Here is a 25,502-nt window from a genome sequence, read left to right as displayed (position 1 = left end):
TCTGATCTGTACTAGAACATCCCACATAGGATGGAAAAATGATCATAGTAAGCTGAATCCAAGCATCCTGACTGAGCCAATCAACTGGTGAAGAAAGGATTATCAGGATCTCATTCTAACACCCAAAACCGCTCTTAAAGTATAAATGGTATTATTCCCTGAAGCCTCTAGGTTGGAGCAAGTTGAGGCTTTCAAGTTTCAATAAGCCTTACTAGAATTCCTTCATTTTAATGTAATTGCATGAGCTTTGTGCAAAGGGGGAAAAAAAAAGAACTTTTATTTTAAAAACCTGTTTTTGCCCTCATGAGTTATTGTTATCTTTTATTTTTAACTGCACCTAACCCCCTATACATATACAAAAGCTAACAGTGCTACACTGTTTTGTTAGAGTATACTTAGCAACCTTCTATCATTCATGTATTATTAAAAGTAGGCTTTCTTAAGCCTAATTTTTTTAAATTCTCAAAACCATTTCTTCTCCTCTGCCTTGGTTTTAAAATATGAGATTCACTAACTGCTGGATGCCTGCTTTTTTGGTAATGACAGGTGACTAAAGTACCATAGAAAAACAAGAATTTTAACAAAGACATTTATTCTCAAACAGTTTCATTCTATGCCTTTTTCAAGACAACAAACGGAAGCTCAGAATTGGTGCAAATCCGCCAGGACTGCCACCAACCTCCCAAATGAAGCGCATGGTCCAGATATAATGGTCACTTCTCTAAGCCATGTGACTCAGGGTTGGGGAGGCATTATGAAATAGAGCAAGACTAACAAATTTAAAGCCAAAAAAACCTATTAATTCTGCTACCCCATTAATTGAGGATTCTTGGGCAAAAAGAATGCTCACACCTGCTCCCTCTCTTTAGGCCTCAATTTTCTCTCCTCCTATAAAATGAAGAGGTTCTAACTAGGACAGATTCCATGACCTCTTATCATTAGAACATATGATTTCCTTCTAATATGGACTCTGTGATGTGTTTATATGCATTTAAAGTACATATGGCCCAGAATTAAATAAGAGAAATCTCAAAGATCTGATATAGGAGAACACCCTTTGTGGATTTCACACAAAAATATAAATAAAACAGGCACTTTAAAACAAAATGGGGGGGCTTCCCTGGTGGCGCAGTGGATAAGAATCCGCCTGCCAATGCAGGGGCCACGGGTTCGAGCCCTGGTCTGGGAGGATCCCACATGCCGCGGAGTGGCTGGGCCCATGAGCCACAACTACTGAGCCTGCGTGTCTGGAGCCTGTGCTCCGCAACAGGAGAGGCCCACACACCGTGATGAAGAGTGGCCTCCGCTTGCCGCAGCTAGGGAAGGCCCTCGCACCAAAACGAAGACCCAACACAGCCAAAAACAAAAATTAAAATTAATTTTTAAAAAAAGATACTTTACCTTAGCAATGACTTCTGAGGACTTAAAAAAAAAAAACAATAACAACAACAACAAAATGGGTAAGTCCAGGTTAAAGACAGCAAACTGAGAACACACACTTTCACCTCCCACTCCTTCAGGATCCCATGGTAATGGGGGTGGTGAGCAGGTGGAGATACAAAAAGTGCAAAAAGGAATAAACAGCAAAGGGAAGGGGGTGGTCACCAAAGGAGGAGAAATTTCAGTGTATTTCTGGAAGACAAAGCAGAGGGGGGAAATCAAACAGGTTGAGATGGTCAAGAGGGGACTGCGGAGTACATAAAGATTTAAAAAGACCTACTATTTGGGGAGCGGGGAGAACGACATTCAGAAATCCCAGAAGACATTACATTTTCTGCCTAAGAAAATCAAAGATCGAACAGGAAGGAAACTGAAACGTAAAATAATTTTAATCATGTAACAGATATTTAAGGGATAAAACAGAAAGATTTGACCTATTTCACCTAAATGCTATGACTCACTGGGGAGCCCTGAGATCATAACATTGGACTTAGAGGAAATCTAATCCTAACACCGTGTTTGGTCTGGCACTAAATATTTAGGTAAACATACAGACAGTTTATTGGCCTTTTACTTACAGATAAAGCGCAGAAGACAGGTTGTAGTTGCACTACACAATGAAAACGTTACTAACCTTGAAGATGTGAAATTGGGTGTAGCTAATAGAAACCAACAGAAAGTAGAAGGGGGGGGGGAGTAGATGGAAAGAAAAACAAAGGTACTAATATCCCCATTTTACAAACTAGGGAACCAAGGAATACTGTTGAAATGTGAGGGAGTAAGAAATAGTGGCTTAATTATATTATTTAGTTTAGAAAGATAACCAATACTCTTTCTTTTAAATATAACTATCATTAACTGGGAGGACAGAAAAAAAAAAGAAAGCAGGTGAACAAGCTAAATCCTCAAATTTCATAGCAAGGAGACAGAAGATATTATTTAAGTTAACAATTCAACAAGTAGGTATATGCATATGATTTAGGGTTGTGCAGAAAATCAGTAGCAGGACAAACCAAAGACAGCTAAAGGAATGGAACTGGGACAGGGAGAGTGTTTCAACAGAAAACTGTTGCTTTTCATTAAAAATGTCTCTGTGCTGTTTAATCTGTTACCAGAAACATGAATAAGTTGCATAAAATTTTTCTAGTTAAGTACAGTTGACTTACAATATTGTGTTAGTTTCAAGTGTAAAGTGATTCTGATATATACATATATATATACACACATACCTATATAAGTGTGTGTGTATACACATATATATACTTTCGTTTTTAAAATAAAAGGACCAAAAGAACAGGCATTCAAAAGACTATGCTTAAACTGTCAAAGAAAACTATTTTTAACATAAAAGAACTTCTTTGGGATCTTCAAATAACCCATCTTGCTTTATACTTGTACTGTCTCTTTTGGTTTAAAAAATTGATGTCATAATTTTGTCACATAATTCTATAATGGAACTTGAAACCCCTCCAGATGTCTATAATTCTAAATCTAATTATTCAATACAAAAAGCAATTTATAAACTTGCAATTGATAAACTTGACAATTCTGAGCAGTGAGTCAATATACTATAATATATTTTGAGCCACTGCTACAAAAGAATGGCTGTATTTCTCTTGACAGAAAAGATTATACTAAGAATTGCTATTTAAACGGTTGCAAGATATCCTGCTGTTTTCAATAACAGCAATTCAATTCTATCTCAAAAGTTGTGATCATGGTATGTATTAAATTTCTCAGGCTTGACACGCGGGATAAAGAAGGCAGCTATTTCAGGCACTGTCCCTTAGGGTGACGAAAAATGAAAAAGTATCAATAATTCACACTTACCGTGTACCTTTTACATGATGATCTTAGGCTATTAAAAATGAATGAAATAAATCTCACAGAGTTTTCTAAGTATTACTGTTTTATCAGTCCCCATTTAGGAAATTAAGGTTATTAACTGTACACGGGTAAGGTGAAAAGACAAGCAATTATCTTGCTAAGTCAAATAAACAAAAAGACCTCTCCTCTCTCTTATCAGAACTTTTAAGACAAAATTCTTTCTTGAGACATAAATCAACTAGACAATGGCCTAACTTGAATTTCTGTCCAGCAGTGCCACTTCCTTAGTCGTTATGATACAGAAGTCAGTGACTGCACATGGTTACGAAGACAAGTCAGAAGCAAAATACAGACAAAATTTCAGTTTGTAAGACTTCACCCAATACCTTAAATGTTCCAGGAATGGTAAGAGTATTGCACGTGACTGTCATCTGCTAAAAAGAAAGGGGAGTGGAGGACGGGGGCCACAATCATGATTCATTCAGCCTTGACTGAAGAAAATGGCACCAAAACGACACAAAAACGGAGGCAGTATGAAACATTCATTTTAACACCAACATATTGGACTTACGGTTCAGAAAAATGAAGTGGTGTATAGGTATTGACATGTTTAAAACACAAACATATTTTAGGCTAAAGAAAATTCAGTAACTTACTCAGGGCCAAGCAGGACATGAATATATGACATAGGGATTCACAAAGGTGTTTGCTTAACAGTTATTATTTTAAAAAACCTTCATCCACTTAGATGACTTTCTATATTCCCCTGCCGTCTGCATTCCTCAAAACCTTCCAAAATGAACTCACTCTCAAGAAGAAAACATCATGCAACTAATTACTAAAATTTCTTAAATCTCAAAGTAGTCTCTGAATTCACCCAGAAAACACAGAGCCATTGCAAGTAATAAACCTAGAGTTTAATTCTGAATGGTGATACATACCACGTACCTGTGAATCCAAAAGACCACTGATTTTTAAGACACCCTAAATTAATGATTGTGCGCATCAACTGTAAGATGCATCCCGATTTCAGGAACATTAAAAAGTTTTCAAATGCACATTCAGAATCAAGAAAATATAACAATTATGAAAGATTATCTATAAAGAGTATTACTTCATTCTTATGTGGAAAACAAACTTAGATGAGACCATATAATAAAAGTTCACACTGGAATACATGTACACTGAAATCAACCTTTCAACCTAACAAAAATTTAGAGTCTAAAGCCAAGTATCATCCCTAGGACAGTATTATACTGTATCCAGTAAAATCACAATGTCCACTCTGAACAAAGGTAGTATGCAATAAATGTGATTTAAAATTCACATTTGGGCTTCCCTGGTGGCGCAGTGGTTGAGAGTCCGCCTGTCGATGCAGGGGACACCGGTTCGAGCCCCGGTGTGGGAAGATCCCACATGCCGCAGAGCGGCTGGGCCCGTGAGCCATGGCCGCTGCGCCTGAGCGTCCGGAGCCTGTGCTCTGCAACGGGAGAGGCCACAACAGTGAGAGGCCCGCGTACCGCAAAAATAAATAAATAAATTAATTAATTAATTTAATTAAATAAAATTCACATTTACAGGGACTTCCCTGGTGGCACAGTGGTTAAGACTCGGAGCTCCCAATGCAGGGGGCCCGGGTTCCATCCCTGGTCAGGGAACTAGATCCCACATGCATACCACAACTAAGAGTTCGCATGCCACAACTAAGGAGTCCGTAAGCGGCAACCAAGGAGCCCGCCTGCCGAAACTAAGACCCAGTGCAACCAAATAAGTAAATAGATAAATAAATATTTTTTAAAATTCACATTGACAGACAGTACAGTCAATTCAATGAAGAGCTCAAAATAGATGTTTTATTGAATTGACTAGTCCATTTAATGAAATCATCAAAATTTGTTACTTCAGACATAGTCCAACTACAAATAAGACAAATATATATACACAAAATGAATATGATTAGAGGTATAGCAAATATACCAAGAGTGATAAAGACATTATCGAGAGAACAGACCGTAATAAGAGCATGCCAATTTTTTAAGAAACAAATTCAAGCCAAAGAAGAGCAAAAATGCATCAAAGAAGTAATGAAAACCTCCCTCTTAACTCTGAAGAAGACAGAAATTAATTTTTACCATAGTTTAAATAAAATTCCCAGGAATTTCCTGGCAGTCCAGCGGTTAGGATTCTGCACTTTCACTGCTGGGGCCCAGGTTCTATCGTTGGTCAGGGAACTAAGATCCCACAAGCTGTGGAGCACGGCCAAATAAGTAAATAAATAAATTTCCCATTTAATATTTTCTATACCCAACATTACTTTTCTGTAATACCGGAAAACTGAAATTTTTTTAAAGAAAACATGTTTCTATACCTAATTATTAATTCTACAATTATAGCACATTTTATGCAACTGAACATCTATGTGCAAAGTACTTTTCTTGAGTTACTATAAAAATCTGAGTTTTTCTAGTTTAACAAATAGCGTTAAGTCCTCAGAGTTTAACATATACCTCATTTTCCTAAAGTTTATCAAATGGACTTGGAGAAATATCACCGTAGACTTTAACTGGCTGTGAGGACGGGACCGTTATTATCCCCATTTTACAGAAGATAAAGCTGAGGCTTAGAAATGTTAAATTATGCATCTAGTATCACAGAGAGACTAAATGACAGAACCTAGAATCAAACCCGGATCCAGATAATTAACTCTGGCTCACAAAATGACACTATTTGGAAAAGATGTCTCATCTGAATAAAAATCATTTATCAATAATAACAAGTTAGAATTTTATTTTGAAACTGCCTCTAACTTGGATCTTCTGAACACATTAGTACTGGGACTCTAATCTCCACAGAAGATCCAACTCCTACAACAAACTCAAGATCTAAGGCAGCCAGTTAAAAACTATTGTGACCCTGTTATGTTAGGCACTGTGGTGAATTAAAAAGATGTAAGTACCTGCGCTCATGAGTCCCAATGTTTTCCTCAGTTGTTAGAACTTAAGCAGAGATGGTGGGGGGAACAAAATTAACTTCACTATCAACTAAATTGGGGAAAAGGAAAAGGGAAGAATTAAGTTTTTTGTACTGGGTTATTTTGGGGTTTTTTTACTTAAAAAATTAGCAGTGAAGCAGCATTTTTATATTTAAAACAAATAGTAAATGAATAAGTCACTTCAGACACTGTCCCGTAAACCACCCAGAGACCGTCTACAGGAAGGTCATCAATCACAGTTTGGAAACCACAGGTTCACAAGAATATATCTGTCAATGGAGGGATTTTTTTTCAGCCAGGAAGCAACTCAAAAGACCCTTCTTACTCTCAGCAGTGCAGTAATACCAATTGCTATTATGAGCTAATCAGACACTGACTGATTAGAGTTTCTCCATTTACATGGGCCACAATCTGTACTTGAGTACCTCCTACCCACCCACACCCACACCTCCTTTCCTTCATCTCAATGCCCTATTTTCTCCATCTCCACCTTCCTTATCTGCTCTAACTACACCCCCATTTCCCCACAGCAGGGCATTTTGTGTTGCCACCAGGTCCACCAGCTGAGGCCTCCTGGATTTGCGGTGTGATGGCAGAAACAAACGGAACCCTTGCCCCACGCTGGCATATTCGAGTATAGAGGCTCGAAGGTTTAAAGTTCAAGGCTACCTGACTGTTACACAGCTCTTTCAACAGAGGTCAGGGATCAGCAGCACATTTCCGGAAAAGGGAAACTAAGTACCCTAGTCCCTTAGAACGGGCTGCTCACTGCACACCATCACTCTAACACATCTCCCTAGAAAGTCACGTCCTGCCAGGGGCCTGAGAAGGTTCTTCCCAATCCTGTGGACTGACTAGGCCAGAGAGAAACAAGGTCCACTAGCCCACATGGTTTATAATCTTTGGGATGGGTTCCCCCTAATTCATACTACCGAGTAAAGTATAAAGCTATCATTCAACATTCAGACATTCCACTATGCCTAAAATTTAGACTGCTTTTCTTTACACTTCCTATTTGATATAAAAAAGGAATTAAAACAAGAATAGTACATCACAGGACCAGGAAAGATTCTACTAAATTCAATTCACTTTTAAATTATTTACCAAGAGATTCTGTAATGTAACAATATTAGAGCAGATTTGTCTGCTGAGTCCAATGACATGCCAATCATCATAAACAATTGATGTGGCAATAGGGAATCACTCAAATATCTTCCTTCCAGATCTAGCTATTCTCTGGAGAAAAAGAAAATCTGTATCAAGACTGAACCACTGTCTAATATGATGAAACCAAGATGCATTTGTTACTAACTCCTGCATTTCTCACTTTACTAACAGGGAGTAGTAGGAAATATAGTACCATCCAATAACTATTTCAATGGACTCCCACTCTTTATTCTCTGCTACTGAACAGAATAAAATATTAATGGTCAAGGAACCATAAATCAAATCATCACACTTTTACATGCATTTTCCTATACATATTCACCTAACAATACATAAACACACACGTGCACACACACACGCACACACACACACACACGCTATGGATATGTACTTTATAAATTTGCCACGCTGTTTAACTGACTTTAAATACCAAAAAGTTCATATTGCATACAGTTAAAACCATGAAAAAGAAGTAATCTTGAAGAAGAAAGAAAAGTCCATAAACTTCATGGTCCACATCCCAGATAAATGACTAAATGCAAGAGAAAGAACTTAAGATGATAAATTGATACTAAAACCAAAGAGGTTACAATAATTAAGGTACCTTTTAGCACTAGTTGACAATTTAGCAGCTGTTTTGCTGGATATTTTTCCCTCCTTTTTCTTGGGCTGAACTTGTTCTCTTTCTGGCTCTTGCTGGACACTTTCACGTTGGTCTCCATCAGAACTTCCTCCACTAGTGCTTGGACTGTCATCAACTCTTTGTGCCTCAGTGGACATTTTAGATCCTGGATTAGAGAGTTAAAAATCATTTATTCAGTTGTGGGAGGACTGCAGTAAGGTACCTCAAGAAGAGAGAGACAGTGAATCTTAGAGGAACCAAGGAAAGCTCACTATAAAATGAATGACTTGGTCACTTTACAAATCAGCTTTGAGAGTTGCCAAAACTTTTCTTTCATCCATTCCAAGTGTACTGAGAAGAGAAATGAAAAGATACAAAATATATACACAAAATGCTCATAGCAACATTATTCACAGAACCAAAAAGAGGAAACAACTCAAATGTCCACTAACTGATGAACAGATAAACCAAGTGCGGTATATCCAAACAATGGACTATTACTCAGCCACATTAAGGAATGAAGTATAGTATCTACAAGCTACAACATGGATGAACTTTGAAAACATTATGCTAAGTGAAAGAAGCCAGTCACAAAGGACCACAAACTGCATGATTCCATGTATATGAAACGTCCAGAATAGGTAAATCCACAGAGACAAAAAAGTCAATAAGCTACTGCCAGGGGCTGGGAGTGAGGGAAGAATGGGAAAGGGCTGCTAATAGGTGCAAAGTTTCCCTTTGGGGTGATGAAATGTTCTTAAATTAGATAATGGTGCTGTTGTACAATTCTAAATATTCTAAAAACCACTGAGTTACACATTTTCAAAGAGTGAATTTTACAGTATGTGAATTACATGGCAATAAATCTGTTACCAAAAAACCTGAGGGCCTACTGCCCACCAGGCACTGTGCTAGGCCCTTTGGTCCCACAAGCATGAGAAATCTGATCCAGTGGGTAAGCCAACTTGCTAAGTGCTGCAACAGAGGTCAGTAAAAACAGCTGCAAGAACAGAGGAATGGGGCACACTTTCGCATCAATATCACATGAATACATCCTCTGGGCTGGGCTAAGGTTAAAATCCTCTGAACCAGTCAATTGTTTGAAGTAACCTTTGTGATAACAGAAGAACACAGAGGCCTCCATGACTCTAGATAAAAGCTAAGCCGTGTCACAGTGCCAGCACCGATCCGACAATATAGCAAGCAACCACATCTCACAGGAGATGAAGGCTGTTATGGAGACACTGAAGGATTCTTCCCCCCCTCCCCCAGCCCAGTCTGGATGAAATATCCCTCAAGGCTTTCAAATTCCCTTTGCCCTGAGTTCATGCTCCACAAGCAACTCCGATCACCAAGTCAATTTCCTCAATACCTTGGTACACAGGTATTGTAAGTTGTTATAACCTAGACAACACAAAAAAAGTGCCAGTCCTCTCTTCACAACTGTCATTCTATCATAATCAATTTCTGACTTTGAGTACCATGAATACATCCCTAGTGACCCAGCTAGCTTAGAGTTTACTGACAAATCCAAAACCAAACTGACAAAACCCACACCCAGACTCTCACGATGTTACTGTCACCTCATAACCAATTGAGACAGTGCAGCTGCCTTCTGAGGTACCTCTTCTTTAAAATGCAAAACTACCTTTAAGAAGTGACATTAACAACACAAAATATACCTTTAAGAATCACAGATAAATGGGACAAATTCCTTTTGAAAAAGATACTATGTTACTCTCAATCCAATCAGGACTTGAAATAAAACTGTATTTGAGATTGAGAATAAGAATCAATATGTAAAAGAGAGACACCTCAAATAAAGCACTGTTTTTTATTACTATAATCGGCCCAAATGTATAGCTAGCTGACAATGATTAAAATTCATCATCACCAAAGATTTAACTTGTAGCTTGCTCTAAATCAAAGTGATTTCCTAATACAGATCTTTAAGTGGCTGAAATTTGTATGGTAACACAAACCAAAAAGCACTGCAAGAGAACGGAGGAATCAGGAAGTACAGGGGGTGAAGAGTCAACAGAAACTCCTAAACATCTTCAATAAGACAACACCCAAACACAGCACCACCACCCTCTCACCCTCAACAGCCCCCTCCTCCATGCAGCTCTGAAACACACAGGGAACCCTGACTGCTTTTCTCTCTACCCTGTAAATGGAGAGCATGAGTCTCCACAGCCGTGACATCTTTTATGAGCACTGAAGTCACTTAATAGAATCCTGAAACACACAGGGAACCCTGACTGCTTTTCTCTCTACCCTGTAAATGGAGAGCATGAGTCTCCACTGCTGTGACATCTTTTATGAGCACTAAAGTCACTTAATAGAATCCTGAAATTTTATATCAGTATGTTTCACATCTAGCTCTAACAGTCCTAATGTATTTCTTGTTTTTTTTTTCCTTTCATTGCTATTTCACTTAAATTCTCACCCTTGGGGGCTTCCCTGGTGGCGCATTGGTTGAGAGTCTGCCTGCCAATGCAGGGGACGCAGGTTCGTGCCCCGGTCCGGGAGGATCCCACATGCCGCGGAGCGGCTGGGCCCTTGAGACCTGGCCGCTGAGCCTGCGCGTCCGGAGCCTGTGCTCCGCAACGGGAGAGGCCACAACAGTGAGAGGCCTGCGTACCAATCTCACCCTTGGATTTAACAATGATTTTTTTTCAGCTTACTTTTTTCAGTAAAAAAAAATATATCAGAAGTTTAAAACCTTGTAAGTGTGTATATAAGAGCATGTTAGATAGAGCAGATGTGCATGGGAGTAAGAAAGAGAATAATTCTCAGAGAAAGGCCCTCAGATACAGCAAAATGCTGCTGGCAATATTTTGAGATTTGTGAAATGAGTGAGAAATCATTTTATACGTCTTAAACCAGAAGCAATCCATTATATGACAAACATATGGAAACCTAAATAAAATTCTTTTTTACTGAAACTCCAGCTTCAGTTTAATAAACTATGCCTAGAACTTCAATTGTATATTACATTAGCTATAAAGCTACACATTCATCTTAATATTTTTATTTATGTGTAACTACATAATATCTAATAATGCCACAAGTATATATAATTACTTAAAAGACTACTCAATGATAATATGAGCCATAATCTGAAACCCAAATTTCAGAAACTGCTCCAGAATATCAGAAGACTAAAATTAGTCTCACTAGAGAACTATTAAAATACCCAAATAGATGTATAATTTCTACAGTTTCACAATAAGGAAAAAAGATTATTTCCACTTTTGACCTAAGATACCTTATTTTGTCCAAATCTTAACCTACATATGATAAATTCGCTCAAGGCCACGAATAACCACTATAGAAACTTGTAGAAACAAAGTTTTCATATCTTTTTCAAATATCAAGAGTAAGGGGAAATTCTGTGGCTGTTGGTTTTTGAATGTCTGCTTACAGAAAAAGTATGGGGAAAAATTAAGTGACAACTAGTCTTTATGAAGAAAAAACTGTCTATAAGCATTTTAATTAGTTAGAAGATTGGTGTTTTGTCTCTCTAAAGTACAAATGAATGAAACTTCCTGAATTAAAACTCTCTAAATGTTATCTTCTAAATCAGCACTTTAAAATCATCCTTTAACATTAATTCCTAAATAGCTAATTTGATCCAATTATCTAGAGTGAAGATAAACTTGAATCCCACCGTTATAAACACAGAGCTACTCTTCCATGATAGTTTCAAAGATATTAAGATACTTAAATTTATATTTTTGCTTTGTACCCAAAGTAAAACTTGGCTTCTAAACATAACTTTCCTCAAATACAGGTTATATTAAGAGTTTAGATATCCTTCTTTCTTCAACACACAAATTACCTAAAACTGAATTAGCTATGTACTCCATATTGTAAATTACAGTATTGGAAATTAGCAACATCCAAAATGAAACTCACATGTTCCATAAAAATGAAATAATTTGGCTATAAATATTACTGATAACATAAAAACAACCACAGTCACTCCATAAATCCGGATTACTGTCCAGATAAGCCTTATAAGTGTACCTCACGGTATAAAACTGCAAAAGCAAGTGTTCCTTTGAGCTTTTACAACAGGAAAACGCATAATTCTGTCATCTGATTTCTTGCTATTTGTCTTCCCATTCACGTTTCCAAACTTTTCTAAAATGTAAAATAATTTATATCATATGCAGAAAATCTAGCAATAGCCAGCTTTGCTTTGCACTTACCTGCAAAAATATTTATGCACGAAATAATCGTGGAACACCCAAGTTTTGAGGAAGAGGTGCTGTGTCCTGGAGGGGAGCACCTTTCTATAATGGGGTATGACATTACATGAAAACCCTCCGTCATTGGCATCAGCCCACATACAAAACTCTAAACAGCCAAGGAGCATCCAAACTGAGTAAACACAAATATTTAGATTCCCAAGGTCCAGACTGAATTATCACCTATTCAGAAACACACATATTTAGGAATCAGGGATTTTAAAACAACAACAAAAAAAAAAACTAAAAAGAACTTAAAATCTTTCTGAAAGGCAAGATACTCTTAAGGTAAACCCTAGCATTTCCTTTTGTACTCTTAAATAGAAATATTTGAGTAGACGGTCAAGAACACACAAGGCAAAACGATGAATCTCGAAGACATGCAAATAGGTCTAACAGCCACCGAGCACAGGATGAGGTCTTTCTAAAGCGGCCTTAATTTCCTTAAGGGAAGATGGATTGGACATTTCTGGTCGGTCGTGGGAAAAAAAACACAAGAAGCTACGCTTTATCTTCATTAGAAATGGTAAAGGGCAAAAGGATCAAAACACTAAGAGAGAAGAGAGAGGGAGGGGGGGAGAAGTGGGGAGGGCGGGGGGAGAATCCAGTTTCGAACCAGGCCAGTGGGAGCTGCAGAGAAGAGGTTGGAGAAAAATGGGCTTGGGCTCCAAACTGTGACAAGCGCTGCGCTTCACAAAAGACCAGGACAACACACACTCCACACCAGTGGAAACACAAACACACCCCACCGGGTCTCCAGGCGGGCCCCGGGGGTGGCGGCTGGGGGGGGCGCAGACCCTGCACTCGCCCGGAGAGACACCATGTGCTGCAATTATGCAATTAGTGAAAATAGCAGAAGACCGAGCCGGGCACTTTCCACCGTGACATTTATCCTGTACTTTTGCAAAGACTTAGTTCCAGGATGCGGCTGGAGAGGGATGGGGAACCGAGAACGGAAGGGGGTAGAGGATGGGCAGGGAGGGAAGAGGCAGGAGGAGGGGTGGATGGGGAGGAGGGGGAGGGGTGGAAAGGGCGAGAAACCGGGGCAGGAGGCTCGCGGGAGGGGGTGCGGGGACGGGGGTACGAGGGGCGCGGGGAGGGAACCGGGGCGCGAGCGGCGCCGAGGGGAGCGGGGGGTCGGGGCGGGGGCCCAGCGGGTACCTGAGGGAGGGGCGTCCGCGCAGGTCGCGGGCTCGAGCCCCAGCCCGGGGAGAGGAGTCTGCGGAGGCGCGGGGGAAAGGGGCGTGGAGGAGGCCCCGGTGACGGGATGTCCCCGCGGACCGTCCGGTCACCGAACCCGGACCCGCGCACCGCGCACCGGACCTCCCGGCCACGCCTGTCCCCGCCGCGCCCGTGCCCGCCCGGACTCACCCCCGGCGCCGCCGCCGCCGCCCCCGGCCGTTCCAGCTCCGGCTCCCGAGGTTGCTGCCCGCGGCTATCGCTGTGGCTGCCCCTGAGTCCTGGAAAGTGGAGCCACCACCTCCGTGAGCCGCCGCCGCCCGGCCGTCCGCGCGCGCGCCCGCGACTGCGCGTGCCCGCGCGCCCGCCCGGGAGAGACCGCGAGAGCGCGAGTCCCACGTCGGCCCGCCGCGCCGCGCGCCTCCCTGCCCCCTCCCCGCTCCGCCCCTCCTCCGCGGGCGCGCGGCCGCGCGCACGGCGGGGCCCCGCGGCCGAGCGAGAAGGCTGGAAGGCGGCGCGGAAAAGTGAAGTGACAGCCGGGTCCCGGGAGCGGGCAGCGGCGAGGGTGGGCGAGGGGCGTCCCATGGAGAAGGAGCGGCCGGGACCAGGAGCGGGGTGGTGGGGGTGGACAGAGGCTGCCGGGCGGGCCAGAGGGAGGGGACGCGGGGACCTTGACGGGCACGCGCATTAAAGGCAAACACTGGCGGGGGGTGGGGGGGGGAGGGGGGAGTTGCCCTAAGGCGAAGCAGGGGCGGCGTGTTACCCCCAGCCACCGCGGCCCTGGCTTCACACTGGCCTCGAAGCTTTCTCGAAGTGGCTACTGGACTGACCCTGTTGACACACTAACCGCAACTCGGACGCGTGGTGTCCACGTGCACCCAGGATGGAAAACTTCGCGATGGCCTGGAAAGTTCGCCCAGGCTAAGCCAGCCTCTAAACCCGACATTGCAGCACGAGGGTCCTTCTGCCTTCGGGGCCCAGAATGTGGGAGCCAAGAGCTCCCAACCATTCATCCCTGGGATACTGGGGAGAGAGATCCGGGGTGGGGAGCAGCTCTCCCAGAGCGAGTGGGATGCTGCCTGCCTTAAGGTCCACTTGAAGGGTATGAGAACAGGAGCAGTGCTGTGGGCGACCGGAGGAAACATTAGCTCCCCCTATCATCTTCACCCCAGATAACCATTAAAAAAGAAAAACCTATGTCTACTATGCAAACTCGGCTTCCACAAAATTTCCCCCACCTCCACAACTCAAGCAGCCATGAGACCCCAGAGGACAGGAGAAAGTCGAGATCTGTACATATGTCTAGAACTGAATATCTTTTATCAAATGCCTTCTTCAAGAATTGACTATTACTTTATAACATTCCTGAAAATTGCTTTTAGGCTTCATGAATCACCACTGAGCAAAACGTGGGTGTGTTCTATGTATCAGTTAAGGACATCAACAGGCCCTGTTACCCTTAAGCTCTAAAGTATATACGGGAGGGTTAGAAATTACCATATCCTGGGCTTATCGTTGATTTATACAACCACCTCTCTCTCTCACACATGGTGCAATATATTAGTAGGCAAAGATGACATAAAATGCATCGTATTTCTTTAATACTTAGAATATGACCAAATTAAAGTATTTCATAGACTGCCTTAAATGTCTGCATAACTTATTTTACCTCATGAAATCCGTGTGTATTAATATTCTCATTGTATTGACTGTGTTTCAGTATGTTTTGCAACTGTCTGGTGAGGATAGATGACAGAATCCCCATTTCCTAGGTCTCTGTGCTTTTCTCCAAATAAACTACTCTTTTGTATACTCTTAGGTGTATATTCTGTTGGTTTCTGTTTGTTCACAATGACTATTTTGTAATGAAGTACTCTTCTATTACAGAAAGTTATCCAGGTTGCCTTTTTCAGTCCTGGTCATTGGCAGCTGGGGGCCAGGGATGCAGAGATGGCAACTTCTAACTTTATGAAAGGATTGGAGAAGGCTTCACTGCTCAAATGCTGAAACTGTAGTTGCTACAGGACTTCATTTATCTGTAGATGTTTTAACTGCTATATACTATTTACTGAGTTTAAGAAGGGCATCATAATACAAATCACAGTTACGCTTTTCACTGATTCAAGGAATATTTGTCGAGTACCAGGCACTGTGTAGGTGGTTGGGATATGACATCTCCTCTCAGAGCTTTTCTTTTTTTTTTTTTTTTTTTTTGCAGTATGCGGGCCTCTCACTGTTGTGGCCTCTCCCGTTGCAGAGCACAGGCTCCGGACGCGCAGGCCTAGCGGCCATGGCTCACGGGCTTAGTTGCTCCACGGCATGTGGGATCTTCCCGGACCAGGGCACGAACCCGTGTCTCCTGCATCGGCAGGCGGATTCTCAACCACTGCGCCACCAGGGAAGCCCTCTCAGAGCTTTTCTATCATTGACTCTTTGTTTTACCCACTACATCCAGTTCCTCAGCAAATTCTGTTAACTCTGCGTTCGAAAATATATCCTGAAAGTATCCATTTCTTCCCATCTCCCTCCCCACAGCTAATTCCCTGGCCCAAGCCACCATCATCTCTCAGTAACAGCCTCTTACCTGATCTTTCTAATTCCCCTATCCACTTCCCCACACACCCCAGCCCTCATCCTACACACAACATAGGTTGAATATGTGATCCTTTACAACATAGGTTAGAATAGGTCTCTCCTCTTTTCAAAAACCTCAGGTGGCTTCTTATCCTAGAACCACAGCCAGAGACCTTACAATGGCTACATGCCACTACAGGATTTGACTGCCAGCCCAGGCACGAACCCTCTGACCTCACGTTGTATGACTTCTTCCCCCTCTTTTCTCCCTCCAGCTGCACTGGTCTCCTTGCTAGTATGGAACGCACCAAACATTTCTCAACCAACAGCTTCCTATCTCTGTAACATGCTTCCCTCCCCCAGCGCCTCCTATCTCCCTTCTCTGCTTTATTTTTCTTCATGAGCATCATAAGAAATCTGAAATAACATATTTTTACTTATTTATTTTAGTCCTCCCCTTCTCCTCTGCTCCTCTGTCCCTCACCCCTCTCCATATAAGTACTTTGGGAAGAACGATTTTGTTGGCCAGGGTTCATTGCTATATATTCTTTCAATAAATACTAGTTGAGTGAATGAAATTGCCCTCTTTCAGTTGCTGGCATGATGGACATTATTCTAATTTCTTCAATAATAACATTAGCATTTAGTGTGTTCTTAATTTGTACCAGGCAAAATGCTAGCACTTTACATATACTAGTTCACAAACACCCCATAAGGTTGGTTTCATTCAGTCACTCCCACCGGACAGATGAGAACACTGAAGAGCAGGGGAATGAAATCACTTGCCCACAATCACACAGCACATCTGGGATTCGGAATCAGCAGTTTGGCTCTAGAGTCTGTGAACGTCAGGACACTTCAGCATGAGTCCAGTGTTTAAAAAAAAATAGATTTTACTTGATTTTCTCATTTCCTCTGCCCTGAGACTTAAACTGGGTCTCCAAAACAAATAGCTCACCTTCCTTCGATTTTCTGCTCTGGTCCATCAATGCATCACCATGAACTCACTCCCTCCTCTCCTACACTTCTTATTTCTAGGCTTTAATATAGAGCCTACATTTTACCCCCTAGAATTGGCAAATGGGAATGTTTTTGTAGGTCTCTTCTTATAACTTTTGTTACTGTCAGCTTTTTGAGTAGCTAGAGTCACCATTAGTTTTCTAGTTTGACTAGAAGGGTGATGAAAAAGACCTCTCTGTGGATAACTGGGCTGGATTTCAGCAAAACACATCATCTTGGTAGAGCTGCTCTTTGTTTACGCAACTTCTATTCTCATTAGACACCCAGTGATCAGGGGTTGTTAAACATTTGGATTGTACCTCTCGGAGGAAATATCAAAGTATCATTATTAGTCTGTTTACCAAACTAATAATGGACCCTGAGAGAATGGGATAAAAGACAATAATCTTTTGCTTACAGCCTTGTTTGAAAGGAGCTATAGGCACCCTGTGGTCCCTCTGAATGTCTTGGATATTTAAGAACCCTGTGGGAAAATTGAAGCCCCATTAGAGCTGAAACCCAAAGACCCCACTACCTAGTATAGCACCAACACAGAGGCATGCACCAGGTGTTTAACAAATGCTTGTTGCATAAATGAATAAATGACTTAATTCTTAACAGAGAATCGAGGGGTTGAGGACAAATCCCCCTGACTTTCCCACTTGGGCCACCATGTACAGTTGTGTATGTTGCACACTGCAAAACATCAGATGGCACCATTCACATAAATGAAGATGCAAACACAGAAGTCTGGCTGTTCCTCCCACCCCAGCCCCTGTCCAAGAATGGTAGTCAATCTCAAAGATGTCCCCAATGATGCCTGCCTCCTGGTATTCACACCCTGGTGTAGTCACTTCCCACATCCTACTAGGGTTGGTTGGTATTACACTGAGATGGGATAGTACATCACTACTGAGATTATAAAAGACATTAGGGCTTCCATCTTGGTCCTCTCTGTCCCTCTGTCTCTCTCTCTCTCTCGTCACTCACTTTGGGAGAAGCTGGCTGCCATATTGTGACTGGCCCTATGGAGACACCCATCTGGCTACAAACTGAGGTCTCGTCCTGATACCCACATGAGTGACCTCGAGTCCTTCCACCTTAGCTGAGCCTTCAGATGATGCCACCCCACTGGACACCTGCTGTGCAACCTCATGAAAGACCCTGAGCTGGAAACACCCAGCTAAGCCACTCTTGAACCTTGAGATAATCAACAGTTCCAGGCACTAAGTTTTGAGGGTAATTTACTGTACATCAATAGGTAGTTGAGACTCACTTGGGCCTGCTACTTTTTCTTGCAAACATTCTCCCCATCAGCCACAGCAGTGTGCCTCCCAATATCCTACACTGTTTAAAAGCCCCTACTTTGCTGTGAGCAACTCAAAGGCAGAGATCAGGCTTATTTATCTCTGTGTCTACACTTTAGGATAAAGAGTAGGCACCCCATAAGGGCTGGTCAAATCAAGGAATATACCTGCTATTCACCTGCCATTTCCTCAAATTATGGAACTTTGGGAGGTAGGTTTCTTAGTGTGCTATGTTTTTTATTTCAACAATCATTGCAAAGAATACATGAGCTCTTTACTATGTTTTAGAAGTTCAGAAGTATATTAACGAATATTTTCCAGAGCTTTATGAACCCTCTGGCCCTCTCTGCAGATTCCATTAAGAAAAATTATGAAATCTCCTTATATGTGACCAAAATGAAGAAGATGCTATTTGCTCTCTTTATCTTATTGCTTTTGTCCCTATGCAGTAACCTTAGTACTACTTCTATGTTTGGAAGTGCACAATTTTTTAATAACAGCTTTATTAAGATATAATTCACTGAGTATACATGTCACCAATTTAAAATGCATAATTCCATGGTTTTCAGTATATTCACAGGAGGGCACAATTTTTATGAATGGAGAAGAATAAAGATTCTTCTGCTCTCTTTCACTTGCTGTCTATTCTATTTTTCTATCGACCAGGGCTTACTATGAGGACCCCATAGGTAAACTATGTCTTTGGGCTCTCTGGGATTAATATTCAAACCAGGGTCAAACAAAAAGTTACCATCATCAGAAAAGCCAAGGCCCCCAGTTGATGATTTATCTTACCAGCCTGGCTCTGTTCAGGCTGTGTCCTAGAACAATGGCACCACCACCCATCCAATCCCCTGTATCAGTTGAGTTTTCAAGGAAGCAGATCGCAGGATGAAGTTAGAAGTGCAAGAAATTTATTTATCTATGAAAAAAAACGGGAAAAGGGAGCAGAAATAGGCAGGGAAATCCTTCAGGCTACAATGCAGGGTGGACACCTGCCAAAGGAGAGGGGAAGGAAGGAGGTTTGGGGTAGGGAGAGCCTTGGACTGACTCTGAGGAAGTCTCACCTAGCCTAACAAAAAGCTCCAGTGCAAAGATCGTCCGTAAAGCAGTCCCACCTTTGGCAGATATTACCAGGTCCTAGTGCTTCCATCACGCTTAGTCCTTTGCAGAGACTGCCCAGGAAGAGCATGTCCTCGGTTCAAAAGGTAACATGGGTCCTGAAGGCACAGCCGTAAGCTGTCAGCTAGCTGAACTGCCCACATCAGATAAGCAAGTTCTTGCTTGAAGAGTGACTCAAACCTTGCATCTCCATAGATGTGTACTCCCCTTGCCTCTTGGTCATCAGAACTCCACATTCGTGAATATCATTTGACACTAGACTTCTATTTGTCCGTCTGCCTTGGACTTGCTAACTTGCATGGCCCCCTTCACTCATTCTATTGCTGACCATCTCCACCTAGGTTATAAACTCTGTTCCTTTGATCATAGCTGATATCTCGCCCCCAATTCTTCCATTTGCATTTGCTTAATAGTTGACTTGTTCAATCCCATGCTGTGCTCAACTCTCCTTAGACTGGCCTCAGCAAATCGGAACAAACGCCCAAGTTCTTTGGTGGTTTAAAGACACAGAGAGTAGAGTACTACCTTTCTCATTAATTCTTTTCATTTCTCTCCCTTTTAAAGGTAAGAGAAAGGGGGCCAGTGAAGGACTCTCTGAAGAATATATAAGAATTCAAAAAGTTGGCTTCTTTTCCCCCTCTGACATGTTCCAACACTAAGGAGTTATGCACTTGTAAGGAAGGTTCCGTTGGAAGAGATAAATAGAGTTCTCCCTGCTTTTTTCAAAGTGAAGGGCAGACATCCACTCTCTCCACCATCTATAGCTTTTCCAGGGAAGCTCAAAACATGCTGCGTCTTAACCCACAAGTTCAAACAGGTGTGTGCATAAATATCTTTATATGTAAAGTACATATACAATTTATTCTTAATTGGACTCTCAAAATTTGTAATTAGCATTGAATGAGTAATAAAAATTGCTTTGCCAATACTATCAGCAAGCCACTGAATATATTTTTTTCCTGATATATCGACTAGAATTTCAGCAGTGAAATCTTATGGAAGATGACCAATCACATTGAAACTGCTAGATTACACGAGTACTTCTTTAAGTCCCACTATTTCGTAGTATAAATATACTGAAAAATTTTAAGTTCACTTAAAAAGGTGAGGGGAAGGGATAAATTAGGAGTTTGGGATTAACATACACACACTACTATATATAAAATAGATAATCAACCAAGACCTACTGTATAGCACAGGGAAATCTACTCAGTACTCTGTAATAACCTCTATGGGAAAAGAATCTGAAAAAGAATAGACACATGTATATGTGTAACTGATTCACTTTGCTGTACACCCGAAACTAACACAACATTGTAAATCAAACATACTCTAAGATTATAAAAGACATTAGGGCTTCCATCTTGGTCCTCTCTGTCCTTCTTGACTCTTTCTCCCTTGTCTCTGCATCCCCTCCCCTAACTGATTAGCAACTGTTTGAATTTGCCCTTTGGGACTCAGGGAAGGTCATGGAGGTTAGAGTCTGTTCCCTACAAACAAGAAATGGGGGACAGAGAGGCTTTTGTGCCCAGGAGCCCCACAGGGTCCTGCTTGGTTTCAGTGGTGGAAATGATTTTGCAGGATGCCTAATCCAACCACTACCTTATTTAGAATTCTTTCAAAATAATTTGCTTGAATGTCTCCAAGGATGGGACCTCCTACCTCCCCTGATAGCCAATCCCATCCTTGGACAGTTTTGACTCTCTTCACCCCTCAGTTGCTTCCCAATCCCTTTCTCATTATGCCGTTGGGACTATAGAGTTATGTTAACAGCTCTTCTGCAAGAAAGCTCTTTCATTATTTAGAACTGGCTAACATGCCCCATGAGTTGTCTTCTCCTCAAGGAAACATCCACCTTTTCTCCATTTGTTCATCCTGGGACACAGGTTTGTGTTCCTGGACCATTTAAGTCACTCTCTTCCGAACACACTCTAAATTGCCTATGTTTCTATAAAAACATGTGGTCAGGAACTGAGCCCAGCACTCCAGGAGGAGTAGTCAGCTTAGCTGAGAGCGGAAGGAAGATATTTGTCATCTGCTATTTCCATCCCAGGAATCTCTGATTCCAAACTCCTACATGTAATGTAAATTCTTATGATGCTTGAGGATATTGCTTTTTCAACTAAACACTAGAGTAGGGTCAAAAGAATTTTTTTAAAAAATTGTGGGGAGACCCACAGCCCAGAAAACAACGTTGGCATATCAGTTCAATACATTCTAAATCTTTCTCTCTCCAATCATCATGCACCCACCACTCCTCAGGGCTATAGAAAATAAGGTTGTCAGCCTTAAAGAATAGTGATAAATTTTACCTCTTTCAGAAGCTCTTGGTTGGTTCTCTTAGAAATGTGTATTTAGGGGAGATTGGGATTGACATATACATACTACTATATATAAAATAGATAACTAATAAGAACCTACCGTAGAGCACAGAGAACTCTACTCAATACTCTGTAATAACTTATATGGGAAAAAAATCTTAAAAAGTGGATAGATGTATATGTATAACTAATTCACTTCACTGTACCGCAGAAACTAACACAACTTTGTAAATCAACTATACTCCAATAAAAAAAAAATTTAATAAATAAAATATTTTTTTAAAAAAGAAATGTGGGGCTTCCCTGGTGGCACAGTGGTTGAGAGTCCACCTACCAATGCAGGGGACACAGTTTCGTGCCCCGGTCTGGGAGGATCCCACATGCCGCGGAGCGGCTGGGCCCGTGAGCCATGGCCACTGAGCCTGCGTGTCCGGAGCCTGTGCTCTGCAGCGGGGGGAGGCCACAGCAGTGAGAGGCCCACGTACCGAAAAAAAAAAAAAAAAAAAAAAAAGAAAGAAATGTGTATTTAGGAGGAAAAATAAAGGGACTGTTGGCAAGTCAAGGTTGTGTACTTCTATCCCAAGAATGTGGGGACGTATCCCTCATAGAAAATTTCAGGTGGGGTTTTTTATTTGTTTTTGAAATTATATCATGTTTCCATTTTGGTAGTAAAAACTATAACTTGATTTCTTTTGAAATTGTCAACCTGGGCTTCATCTCCAGAGCATACACAATTGCAGATCATTATTATTTTCAACAACAATTTGTTTTTTTTCTAGAAAGAAAAATTTGTTGGATAAATACATTTATATTTACATCTAGAACATGTTCTGGCAGAGCCATGAATAACTAATCCAAGCGTGGTTGACTACACAGTACAACTGCATTACACTCACACTACTAGCGCTTTGTTGATGAAACTTTTTCCCCTCCACATCACAAATTCAACGTTCCCAACATCTCCTATATTTTTATGTTTTTATTTCTAATAGCTAAGTTATATATAAACATGCCCTTATTTGGGTCATGTTTTAAAACACACTTCTTTACCTTTACATGTTCCTAAAATGTATTGCTGTGAAATAAACCACTCCAAAAGTTGGTAAGCAACAACAATCATTTCTTTTGCTCGCGGATCTGAAATTTGGCCAGAGCTTGGTGGGATGGCTTATCTCTGCTCCATGCGGTGTCACCTGGAGCAGTTTGACTAAAGGCTGGAAGGCCTGCTTTCCTGATGGGTCATTCACATAGCTGGCAAGTTGCTCTTGGCTCGGAGATCAACAAGACCCCTGTGTGGGGACCTCAGTTCCTCCCTACCGAGACTCCATGGGCTTCTTGGCTCCCTCACAGCATGGTGGCTTGTTTCCAAAAACAAGCAACCCAAGAAAACCTGACAAAAACTACACACTCGTTTCTAATCTAACCTTGTAAGTCACAGAGTGTCATTTCTCCACGTTGCATTCGGGGAAGCCATCATAAATCCACCCACGTTCAAGGAGAAGGGAACAAAACATCACCTCTTGATAGGGGAGTGGAAATTTCTAGAAGGTTTTATGAGACTAGAGATATTGCTGCAGCTTTCTTTGGAATATACAACCTACCTCAGATATATCATTCCCTTTGTGTTGAATCACCTTTTCCTCTTTGTTCTCTGTGAAGCCCAGTGCATCCCTCACGGCTCTGCTCAGACCTTACTCACATCTACTGTGTCACCGATGTGCCTATAGATTCATCTGCTGTTCCCCATTATACAATGTCCTGCAATTATTTATTTGTATCTGACTTGCCTGGTAGATGATCAACTTCTCAAGAACCAGTACGGCAAGCACTGTCCATTGGCTCCCTGTCAGCCATCACCAGCATGCCCAGCTGTAGGTGATGAAGGCTTGATGGGACTAGACAACCTCTCACTCCTCTAGCTGTCACTATTATCACATGATGAGTTCTACCCTTAGAGTCAGCTCAGTTGGCTCCTATCTGGGCCACTGCTGCACACCCAGCCTTGCTACTCAAAGTGTGGTCCACAGACCAGCAGCAGAGCATCCATCACCTGGAAGCTCATGAGAAAGGCAGACCATCATGCCTTACCATAGACCTACTAAACCTACATTTTAACAAGATCCATGGTGATTTGTGTGCATATTAAAGTTTGAGAAGCATTGCTTTAGAGGACACCTCTGGCTCCCTTCAGACGCGTCAGTGAGGCCAAAGGGATGTGCCCATTTGGAGCCCACATTTCTTCTTATGGACCGTGTCTCTAGGAAACAGAGCTGTGCGATTCCCCATCCAAATGGCTTGGAGAGAGCTTTTTCCCAGCAACTCTTTGTTCCTCTGCCCTGGATCTGTGCTCCTAAAAGAGGACATTGTTTTTGTGTGCACAGCCCGAGGTTGAAGGTGTGGCCAAAGGGAAGCTAGTTGTGATGGGGTGAGGGGAGAAGAAGTTGGAAGTTATACCCATGGGCTGGGACATGCACACACACACACACGTGTGCACGTGCAAAGCCCCTCATGGTGTAAGACAGAGGCAGTTCATGGAGGGAGAAGAGAGCAGGCTGTGGACTTCCATCTGTACCCTTGTCCAAGCTAATAGGGATACTCAATTTTCCATCCTCTCTGGCGGAATTTTGACAGGGATTATGCTGAATTTACAGATCAGTATGAGGAGAAGAGCAATCTAGACAGGACACTATTTAGCCTTCCAATCCATGAACGTGAACTGTCTTTCCATTTATTTAGTCCTTCTTTAATTCCTTTCAGTGATTTTTTATAGTTTTCAGTGTCCAAGTCTTGCATTTCTTCTATTAAATTTGTTCCTAAATATTTTACTCTTTTTGCTCTTACTGTGAAGGAATTATTTTCTTAATTTCAGTTTCTGATTGTTCATTTCTAGCGTATAGAGATATTAACTTTTGTTTACTGCACTTGTAATCTTGTTAAAGTCCTTTATGAGTTCTGGTAAACTTTGGGGGTATTCCTTTGGATTCTCATATAGGATCATACCATCTGTGAATAAAGATAATTTTACTTCTCTTTTTCCCAATCTGGATGCTCCTAATTTAAAAAGAATTTTTTTTTTTAAGTTGCATGAGCTAGAGAAACTTCAACTGCAAGGTTAAATACAATTGCCCAAAGCAGAAATTCTTGCCTTGTTTGTGATCTGAGAAGGAAAACAGTCAGTATTTTAGCATTAAGTGTAATGTTAGCTGTGGGTTTTTTATAGATGCCCTTATCAGGTTGAGGAAGTTCTCTTCTATTCTTAGTTTCAGAGTTTTTATTATGAATGAATATTGGATGTTTTCCGTTTTTCAAATGACTTTTCTGTGTCTGTTGAGGTGATCATGTGGTTTTTGTCTTTTGTTCTTTTAATCTAATACATTTTAATTCTCTCTTTCTTTCTTTTCTTCATTTAATATGTACCTTCAGGAATGTTTAGGGCTTCCTGAAGTTCAAAGCCAAAAGCTGTTAAAGTTTCACTTCCTCTGTTTGTCTTGAAGGCCACTAACTTTCTACCCTGAAATAAAAGAATGTAATTGTCAAATGTTACTGCCAGCCTCCTGCTGGAATAAGTCTAGTTTCTCTTTCCTCTCTTGAACTTTAAGTTATGTCAAGGCTTTGTTGAAATATTCTAAAAAAAAAATCAGACTTCCAAGGAACAAATGGGTATAAATTGATATAAAATTTAAACCCAGTCAGGTA

The 25,502-nt window shown here is 41.5% G+C and overlaps 1 protein-coding gene across 2 annotated transcripts in view; it reads right to left on the bottom strand.

Moving 5' to 3' along the window:
* The window catches only part of LOC131757293 (ubiquitin-conjugating enzyme E2 E2), a 375,295-nt gene extending 361,447 nt beyond the window's left edge, over positions 1 to 13,848 (bottom strand). Inside the window, exons 1-2 of one of the 2 annotated variants that reach the window (XM_059064635.2) lie at positions 13,676 to 13,848; positions 8,031 to 8,214 (exon numbers count right to left, since the gene is read on the bottom strand). In XM_059064635.2, coding sequence (XP_058920618.1) covers positions 8,031 to 8,206 — 176 coding nt within the window. In that variant the 5' untranslated portion in view covers positions 8,207 to 8,214; positions 13,676 to 13,848. The remainder of the gene's footprint in view (positions 1 to 8,030; positions 8,215 to 13,675) is intronic. The other variant, XM_067033857.1, reaches the window with a different exon arrangement.
* Between the last annotated feature and the right edge of the window lie 11,654 nt (positions 13,849 to 25,502).

This window comes from Kogia breviceps, chromosome 5, assembly GCF_026419965.1.
Source record: "Kogia breviceps isolate mKogBre1 chromosome 5, mKogBre1 haplotype 1, whole genome shotgun sequence".
Taxonomy (NCBI): domain Eukaryota; kingdom Metazoa; phylum Chordata; class Mammalia; order Artiodactyla; family Physeteridae; genus Kogia; species Kogia breviceps.
This window is presented reverse-complemented; position numbering and strand designations above follow the sequence as displayed.